A 10509-nucleotide genomic window follows, 5' to 3' on the forward strand; every position below is an offset into this window, starting at 1 on the left:
CGGTTCCGTTCCTGAATTCGGATTAGGTGCTCAGGACATCAAAATTGGAATAAGAGGTGTTCATCTCAATCATGAGAGAGACTCTGGAGCCAGACTGCTGTGTTGCCAGTCTTAGCATTGCCCCTTATGACCCAGTAACCCCCGGACAAGGTATTCAGTCCCTGGCTCAGCCTCAGCTTCTTCATCTGTGAAGTGGGGGTGACAACAGACTCTACTTCTTATCCTTGTGAAAATTGAGCAAATGATTCATGTCAAAGGGCTCCCATCATTACAGGATGGACTGGCTACATTTTCCAGGTGTTACTCTATTAGATGCCATATCAGGTTTTTTGTTTTGTTTTTTAATGGGGGATGGCAGGGCTTCATTCAATCAAATAATCTAATATTCTTTTGAATAACTTACCTAAGGGAGCTGCAGAGCCCTTATTCCAACCCAAGGCTTGCTTGACCTCAAAAGGGACAGGAGTGAACTCACTTGGGGAAAAAAATCTCTCTTTAACAACTCCTGACTCCAGCAGGAAAGAGAGTCCATATATGAGTGGCTTGGCAAAATCAGGATCAGCAAACTCAGTGCATTCCATTGGGATCCTTGATTTCTTCCTACAGGAGACTGTGGGCAAGTCACTTAGGTTCTCTGAGCCTTAGTTTCCTTACTTACAAATGGAGATACCAACACTTACCTCTCAGGAGTGTAGTGACAATGAACCACATATTAAAAACTAGTATTTTTAAAAGTGTCGCCTCCGTTTCTGGCATGGTATAAACACCTTAGGTGTATAATGTCATACGGAGTCTGTATACTTAGTGTCATCAGCATCGTGCGTGTATGACGTCATAAGCATCTGGAAGGTACAATGTGATCTGGTCCTTACCTCATTCTTTCTCCCGGTCACTAAACATGATACGGTCATTTCATCCTCCAAGGTGAATTTTGCCATCCTTCTCCACCTGAGTCTAGGTCCAAGGTTTGGGTTTGAAAAGAGGCTTCAGCAGTAACTAGATAATTCATGGGAACACGCCCTCACCCCCAGCAGCGGTTCCACCCCACTGGGGTGTAATTCTAGGAAGGTAATGTGAGCCCAGGGGAGGCTAGAGACCCAGCTTCACATTTATTTACTCTGACAGCTAAATTGGTGAGCAAGGGGGGGGAAGTTAGATGAAAGCCATTTCAGAATAAATACTAAATACAAGATTTAAACATTCAGGTTTGACAAATGGGAAATGAGCAATGGGAAGAGGTACAGGCAGTCCACCCTTTCCCAGCTCAGGACCCAGTCCTCACCTTGTGACCCTCCTGGGCATTTCCTGTTTGGGTGGAGGAAAGACCACGGAATGGGGTACGGACCGCAAGACCTGGGCAAGCAATTTGCTCCCCTGGCCTCGGCGTCCTCATCAGTAAAATGTGCGTGTTATTTGAATCAGATCACTGCGGAAGTGATGGAAAGAGCACTAGCCTTGGAGTCAAATAGACCCTAGGTCAGTCTCAGCCCAGCCACTTCCTTCCTGGCTGGGCGAACTTGGAAAAGTCACTTAACTGAACTTCCGTTTTCTCACCTATGGGGATGATACCAGTCTCAGAGGAGTAAATGAAATAACCGGTCTGAAAGGGCATTTTAGATCTCAAGTATACTGCAAATGCGAGCAACCGTAGTCACCCGGAGTCCCCTTCCAGTTCTGACATTCGCTGTGTGAATTCCGGTCAGCAGGTGATAATAAAGCAATTACTCCTTGCCAGGCAAGGCCCTGGAAACACAGAGTGAACCATCCTGGTCCCTGCCTGCGAGGAGCCCAGTCTATGGGGAGAGAAGACAGTCAGCATTTGCAGTCTAACATGACAGGTACTACACAGTGGGTGGCACAGAAGGAGGGGCCATTTCGCCTGGCTTACAGGGTAGCCACGTCAGGAAGGGCAACCTGGAGGAGGTGACCCTTGAGTGAAGTCCTAGAGCATGAGTGACTGTGAGTCAGGCCGGGTCTGAGGGGAGCTGGGTCAGGATGGAGAGGGGGTGCGCAGTGAATGGTCTGCTAGATGAGGCTGAGGAGGTCCAAGGGGCCAGATCGCGGAGGGCTGAGTGCTGGGCGAGGAGTTCGGGTTCATCTTGAAAGCTGTGTGTCTTCCAGCCAAACTGTACAGAGAACAGCATCTTGCCTCCGTCTCTGCAGATGCAGTGTGGCATGGAGACTAAGGATGCTGGGTTTGGAGTCGGGGAGCCTGAGCTCTACCTGACTTTGTTACACACTGGTTGTGGGAACTAAGGCAAGGGACAAACTCTATGAGGCTCAGTTTCCTCGACCATAAACTAGGCATTAACAGAGAACCCATCTAGGAGGTGGCATCAAAAGTAGCCTTAGCAAAGTCCCCCGGGGTGGCAGTGCAGCCTCTGGCCGAGGTGTAGCAGTCGTCCATACTGGCCATCATCAGTAGCTTCTTGGGCACAGGGGCTGAAACAATGCCAGTGCCTCTGGGGGCGGGGATGAGACGCACCAGCACAGAGCCACAGTGGCCAGAGAACCCACACAAGCTGCGATGAGCCTGGAAGACCAAGATATAGCTCCAGGTTAAAAACTTGGCACTGGCCTGGCATCCGGCAGGCACGTGGTCACCCAGTGAGTGTCACAAAGGCATAGAAAGCGCTTATTAAGCGGCGAGTCCTCAAAGGGCTAGATGTCCCCTCCTCGCAGAATTCTGCCCTTGGCCACACTATTTGAAGTAAATCTTCCCTATTAACCTTTTTTTCCCAGCAGAGGGGAGATAAGGCTGAAGAATGAGCTACACTGAGATAAGCCCTGTACGACCTGCTAAAGAACCTCAACTTTAACATATAAACCCGTGAGGGGCCATCAAAGGCTTTTAAGCATGAAGATGACATGGTCAAATTGGGGATTTGGAAAGATGACTGAAGCAGTGGCTTGAGGATAGATTTGAAGGGGTTGAGTCCTTCACTGAGTCCTGAAGATATTGCAATAATCTAAGGGAGAGGTGAGGAGGTACTTGCAGGGACAGGAAGGATGGAAAGAAGGAATATGATGAAGACATAATTGTCATATGTCACTTTGTTATGTTATCTATGGTCATATATTATATATATTTATAACTATATATATAACACACCCAGTCTCCTAAATAGTATTTACGCATTGAAGCTCTATGCTATGTAGAACCATAGTATATATAATACATAATACTCACATACATAATACATTATATGTATTATAGCAGTCTATATAATATCACGTATAATTAATACGTAAAGTTGGTTATTTAGGAGACAGGTTGTGAGGAATGGGGGAGTGGAAAATGTCAAAGATAACTCATAGTTTTCTAATTTTTTACTTATGACATTGTCTCCCAAGGCATGGAACACAGGAGTGATTGGGGAGGGGCAAAGGGAAATAAGGAACTCAGTTTGGGTTCAACATGCCGGGGGAGTATGCAGGTGGAGGTGCCCAGGAATGAACTGGATATTAGGTCTTTGGTTCGGAAGACAGCCTGGAGCTGCAGAAAGGAGCCTCAGAGACATCAGTGGAGGGATGGCAGCTGAAGCCACAGGAGTTGAGATTTTTACAGCATCGAGGATTAACTCCATATACAGAAGAGAGTTGACTTGTTTGCTCTTTGTTTTCAGGGTAAAGCAACTTGTCCCCGAGGCTAATCTTATTTTCAATGAGAATGATTTTTGAATTAGAAAAAATTTTAAATAATTTTTAAAATTACTAAAAAAACAGACACATTTTATTATTTATATTCCTGTAAAACATATGGTGATATAAGCTAAAACAGAATCAGGCATTTGAGAAGCAGAAAGACAATTAACTGCCTCGGGGGCAGTGAGGATAGGTAGGAAGATGTCTGTTTGACAAATGGGGTGTGGATGTGCAAAAGGGACTTCCCAGGTAGAAGGACCGTCTTGAACAAGGACATTGCATTTGGGGTGTTCAAGCAGTTGGGTCTGGTTAGGGAGAGAATGTGTTTGGGAACAGACCGTGGAAGGCCTCATACACCTGGTTTATCCTATGGGTGTAGGTGTTCAGAAGTGTCTTTTTTTTTTTTTTTAAAGATTTTATTCATTTATTTCAGAGAGAGAAAGTGAGAGAGAGAGAGAGAGAACAAGAGGGGGTAGGGTCAGAGGGAGAAGTAGACTCCCTGCTGAGGAGGGAGCCAGATGTGGGGCTTGATCCCAGGACTCCAGGATCATGACCTAAGCCGAAGGCAGCCGCTTAACCGACTGAGCCACCCAGGCGCCCCGGTGTTCAGAAGTGTCTTAACTCCTCTTACGATTAGCTCTCACTTCCATGGGCTTCGTTTCTCTTCCTCCAACGTTTTTCTTAAACCTTTTGCCTGGCTTGTGTTTAAACAGTTCTGCAGCACTCAGCTCAGGTGTTGCTTTCTCCGGGAAATGGTCTATGCCCTCACCCGTCTCCACCTTGGTCAGGTGCCCATCTTCTGCCCTCTCCCAGCTCCCAGATCTTGCCTTTATCATGGCACGTGATAGTGCGTAGGGACCGTGCCTTAACATCTTACACTCCCCACGCCTGGCACATGGCAGATGCTCAGCGCATGTCTGAAGAATGAATAACTTTCCTTTTGATGAGATCACCCACCAGAAAGCTTCATGATGGGGAGGGACCTGTTTTTAGAAGAGGAAAACTTAATTTGTTTGATTTTTTTTTAAGGCTGCATTTTAAATTCTATTTCTAGCTAACAAAGGTTGCAGGACATAATAAAAATGACATGCCATTCTGTATGATTCGTAATCCTAGCCAAGTAAGACCAAATGCAGAAGGAAGATACAGTCCCACGTCCTGGGATAAATTCTGACAGATCTGTTTTTTATACCTGGGATTCAAGTCTCTCTCCGGAGACCACTAGGGAGAGCCTGCCTGAGAATGAACCAACCCAGATGAAAACACAATCAAAAGATCGATTCCTGACTGCATCATTTGAACACCTGGACTTTTTGGTTACGTGAGCCAAATAAATTTCTACCATAAGGCGGGTTGGAGTAGTGTTTGTCGCTTGAACTGAGTCCTGACTAGCCTGCTCACCCAGCTGGAGCTACCAGTCTAGCTCAGGGCATAATTGATGCCAAAGCTCTCTGGGTCTTAGTTTCCCCACGTGTACAAAGAGGGTGTCTAGTCTGTACCCATATAGTTTTTTTCAGTGCAGTGATGGTACTAGGCATGGACAGCCAGTTCTCTATCCCAAAAGATGTGACGAGGATCTGACGATGCTCAATGCCCCCCCTTCTATCACTGTCGTGGGAAAATAGCCAGACATAAGAGGACGTGGCTATGTTCCAAGAAAAATTTATTTTTACAGACACTGAAATTCAAAATTCATGTTTTTTTTTTTATGGGTCACAAAATAGTATTCTTTTTTCTCAATGTTTAAAAGTGTGCAAGCCATCCTTAGCTTTGTGGGCTGTACAAAAAAGAAGGGACATGCTACCTTGCCCGTGTAACAAACACCAAAGTGAGGTGTTTGCTGGCCTGGGTTCTATCTGGTGCTCTCCCATTAACTGTGTGATCCTAGCCAAGTCCCCTTTTCTCTCTGGGGTTATTTCTTTTCCATGTGGGCCATGAGGGGCCATGTGGGTAGCCTCTCAAGGCCCTTCAGCTCTCAAGGACCACACTTTTGATTTTTCAGCAACAAATATTTATTGAGCATCTATTATATATACCACACACTGTTTTATTTATTTATTTATTATTATTTTTTTAAATTTTATTTATTTATTTGACAGAGAGAGACACAGCGAGAGAGGGAACACAAGCAGGGGGAGTGGGAGAGGGAGAAGCAGGCTTCCCACGGAGCGGGGAGCCCGATGTGGGGCTCGATCCCAGGACCCTGGGATCATGACCTGAGCCGAAGGCAGACGCTTAACGACTGAGCCACCCAGGTGCCCCCCACACACTGTTTTAAATGTTGGACATAGAGCAGTGAATAAAAGTTCCTGCTCACATGGAACTTACATTCTAATTAAAAAAAGAAGATAAAATAATAAATTGATATTTAAAATTGGATAGTGGTAAATGCTATTAAGAAAATGAAGAAGGGGGGAGATTGGGAAGTGACAGGGCTGTGACTTTAGAAAGAGAGATTGGGGCTCTTTGATCACTGATGTTTGAACAGAGACATGAACCAATGAGGGAGTGGGCTCTGCGGGACAGCTGACGTAAAGGCCTTGGGGTTGGGGCTCCCTCGTATTCAAGAAACAGCAAGGCCAGTGTGGCTGGAGCAGTGAACAAAGGCGGTAACAGCAGGCCCTAAGGACAGACAGGCAGTCAGGGACAGGCCATTCGGGGCCTTGTAGGTCTCTGGATTTTATTCGAGGTGTGATGCAAAGCCACTGAGACTGGAATGACGTGCTCAGATTTTAGAAAGGATCGCTTTGGCTGACTGTGTGGAAAACTGACTCTAAGGAGGTACTGGTGGAGGCAGGGAGATCATCAGGAAGGCACTGCAAGGGTCCAGGCGAGAGATGACAACAGCTTGAACAAAAACGGTGGTGTTGGGGGTGGTGAGAAGTGGTTGGATTCAAGATGGATTTTGACAGGATTTGTTGAGGGACTGGAGAGGAGCAAGAGAGAGAGACATCAAAGATAAATACGATGGGATCAAATCACATTTTAAGATTTGAGAGAGAGAGAGAGAGCAGGGGGAGGGGAGAGGGAGAGAGAGAATCTCAAGCGGATTCCCCGCTGAGCACAGGGGCTGATGCAGGGCTCGATCTCATAAGCCCGAGATCTTGACCCAAGCCAAAACCAAGAGTTGGACGCTTAACTGACTGAGCCACCCAGGTGCCCCGGGATCAAATCATATTTTAGGAACATAGTGATTACATATAGGAAATACTTAACATTCAATTTATAAGGCAATAATTAATCCTGTTCCTTTTATATGATAGTATTAAAAATTCATAGATCTACTTGCTGATTCAGAAATTAACTGTATGTAACTTAATAAACAGGAGACAGTGCTCTGGAATATTTGGTTTTAAAAAACTTTTGCTGTTGATTTTTTACATGCTTTGGAAAACCTTTCCTCTTATGCAACACGGAGATGCCAGTTACAGAATGTCCACTGGTTCGGGTTATGTTTTGCATTTGATAGAACAGAGCCGAGATTACGAATATAGCTCATACCTCTTTCCTGAATATTTCCTTCAATTCTTCACTCTTGTAATTTCAAAATTTTATTTATTTGAGAGAGTGCAGAGCGAAAGAGAGAGAGAGCACGAGGCAGGGAGAGGTGCAGAGGGAGAGGGAGAAGCAGACTCCCTGCTGAGCAGAGAGCTCGATGCGGGGCTTGATCCCTGGGATCATGACCTGAACCGAAGGCAGACGCTTAACCGACTGAGCCACCCAGGCGCCCCCACTCTTGTAATTTCAAACAGTGAGTCAGCCAAGTTAACCCTGGTATTTTACAACCCTTTCTCCAGACTGCTTTCAGCATATTTACGACACATACATTTATTCTTCGAAACCTCGACTCTGAAAGAAGGACCAAACCCAGTGTGATACTTTCACGGACTCCCACTTATGGCTTCTTTTCAAATGGTCAGGTTTGCTGTGGGAACGACTAGTCTCTTTCTCATCTCTAATAACAGAAGTAGGCAGGCACAGCGGGTAGAAAGAACGGTCTCTGAGGTCCGCCTCTAGCCAGAGCCTTCTGCAGAGAAGGCACTTAGAGAAGCACCCTGCCTAGACACCCCAGCCCAAGTCCCCAGGGGAAACGAGCCTACCAGAGGACTGTAGTCTTTATTCCAGAAAATAAACGAGAGAAGACATAACCACACAGACACTATCTTGCATTTATTCACACAGAGGAATTAGGAATCCGTACAAATAATAAACATTGCTTTAAATACAAATAAATAGCTCTGGTTTCTAAAGGAAACAACGCTAGATAATTCAAAGTTAAGTATTTTCTAGGTTCCTATTAAAAATAGAAGACTATTTTGCATTAAGTAAGTCCTACTCCACCACAACCCTTTGAGGACGTAAGGATAAAATGGTGAATTCTGTACTCTTAAGAAGTCACCAGAAAAATGGGAGATAATGCTCCCGTCTCCCTGAACTATCCCTCAAATGGAAGGAGAGTTACTTGCATCACAGACCGAGCTAATAGATGCAGAAAGTATTTAATATCTAAAGATATCTAAAAAGATTTACCTTGGGAAAGGGGATGAGAATTTCTCTAAACCAGTTCTGTGAACTCTGAAACCTCACTATGCTCAAGATTTGGTTCAAGTGTCTTCAACTCACTTATGCTCACAGGAAGACTTGAATTCCTAAAAATGAAAGCTTCCTCTTGCCAGGAACGATCATGGTAAGGTGTCCGTAATCACTAAGAATGGCGCCTAGGTCGCAAAATGGTTTACCTGATAAAGAAGCAAAGGTGCTGCCCAGTGAAAACAGCCTGTCAACCTGGCACCGAAGTGACCAAAACTGCTGACAGAAACACACTCCCACATCTGCGGATTTATTTTTCTCTCTCTGTTCTTACGTTTAAGAAATTCCAAGTGGCAAAACACATCTAGGCAGAAGAATGTTCTACGAAGGAAGAATCATTCTAAAGTCACGCAGTCTTTCAAGCCTTTAAGAACTACATAAACCAGGTCATTTTACAATCTTGGTGCCAGAGTCGGGCCTGCTCCGTTGACTTTCTGTGTCCTCTGCATGTCCCCTCTTCATGCTGCACAAGACAGTTCAATTTCTTCAACACAGACCCCTACATAATTATTCATAAATAGTATGCTTGACAGAGATCAATATAGCAACGATCAGGTTTTCAAAGAAATTTTGCTTTTCTATTTAGATTGACCATGATACAATTCCAAATAGAACATTCTCATGCTATAAAAAACAATCTCATGCAATAAGTGCAATTTTAAAAGTCCCACATTAATAACAACATTTGGCATTATAGAAGGCAGGATTATTTAGATTTTTAAAAAATGATCACTATAGAATAAAAGCTGGATTTCCAGATAGAACTTCCATTGTGGTATAAAATGCTAAATTTGAATCTACAGTTGTGTTGATGCAAACAATTTTAGGATATACACCACGCTTTCCTAACTGGGATTCTGAAACAGTAACCATAATTCTTAAACAGATTACCACAACACTTGCTCAAAGAATCAGCTCCCTTTTGCCAAGGACGTTTTTAGTCCAGTTGGAGGGATTTCCATAATAAGTTCTGGAACAATAGTTCTCAACATGATTCAAAACTGCTCACTTCCCTCCCTCTTACTTTTTCTTTATGTTGTAAAGACATTTGAGCACAGAAAAATGCTTTTTTTTTTTTTTTTAAGACGGACGTTAATACATTTAGTTTCCTGACTTAAATAATAACATTTTTTTATGTTTGCCTTTCTCTCTGGCGTACTATATAATGTTTCTGAAGTTACAAATCCAAACAAACCAGCCAACTAGAGCATCCCAGTGTTCAAATCACAATTTTGGATACAATCCTATTTATTCTGGACGATGCTCAATTCCACACATACTTCAGGGAAGAAACTCATCCAGGAGAACATCCAGACATGTCAAGTTACCAAACGTTAACATGTGATTGTGCTCTGTTGGGTAGTACCATTCACATCGACAAAGTACAAAGGCAGAGGATTTCAGGTGCGGAGACCAATTTGCTTTTGCTGCTACCATAATTCATAATCATCATCTTCGAGATTTCCAAGCTGTTCTAGAATAAGGAGTAGTCCTTTTCTTATCTGGAGGCTTAAAGTAGGAATAAACAGGTGCTGCTGGATATTCTGCGTCAGGATTCTCTGCCATCATTTTCAGCTTTGCTTCGATGGCTTTTATCTTTGCAGTGACACTGGAAAAAGGACAGCGGAGGATCAGAGCGGGCCTGGGTGCACTCAGGAAATACTTGTGTATCTCATCTTCCTTGTGCCTTTTATGCATATCACAGAAGCAACAAGGTAACTCAAATATGAATATGCAAATATTTCACATAAAACACACACCCACCAAGTGACATTTTAACAAAGAGATCAAACCTGAACCATCTATTAAATTTTTACTAACAACCCAGACACAGTTAGCTGTACTTCGCATATGGCTACATTTAATCTTCAGACACAAACACTGCTTGACACCTTAGTGCTTGGCAGACAGCAGGCACTCGATTCATTCATGCAGAAACTGAAAGTTGCGTCCGGAAGAGATGTTTGTTCACAACGGCATTAGTCACAACAGTTAAATTGTAGAAGCAACCCAAGCGTTCATCGATGTATGAATGGATAAACAAAAGGTGGTATCATATCACATTCCAGAATATTATTCAGCTTTAAAGAGGAAGGGAATTCTGACATACGCCACAACACGGATGAACCTTGAGGACATTGTGCTAAGTGAAACAAGCCAGTTTCCACTTGCATAAGGTACTTAAACTATTCAAAATCAGAGACATAAAGTGGAATGGGGGTTGCCAGGGGCTTGGGAGAGGCGGGAATGGGAAGTTAGTATTTTTTTTTTTTT

The 10509-nt window shown here is 43.9% G+C and overlaps 1 protein-coding gene across 1 annotated transcript in view; it reads right to left on the reverse strand.

Annotated features, from left to right (window-relative positions):
* Nucleotides 1-7790: 7790 nt before the first annotated feature.
* Nucleotides 7791-10509, reverse strand: part of RBM18 (RNA binding motif protein 18) — a 21720-nt gene continuing 19001 nt past the window's right edge. Inside the window, exon 6 of the mRNA XM_006747064.3 lies at nucleotides 7791-9844. Within this exon, the coding sequence (XP_006747127.1) occupies nucleotides 9685-9844 (160 nt within the window). The 3' untranslated portion in view covers nucleotides 7791-9684. The remainder of the gene's footprint in view (nucleotides 9845-10509) is intronic.

The sequence above is a fragment of the Leptonychotes weddellii genome, chromosome 14 (genome assembly GCF_054177405.1).
Source record: "Leptonychotes weddellii isolate Sample4059 chromosome 14, ASM5417740v2, whole genome shotgun sequence".
Lineage (NCBI taxonomy): Eukaryota > Metazoa > Chordata > Mammalia > Carnivora > Phocidae > Leptonychotes > Leptonychotes weddellii.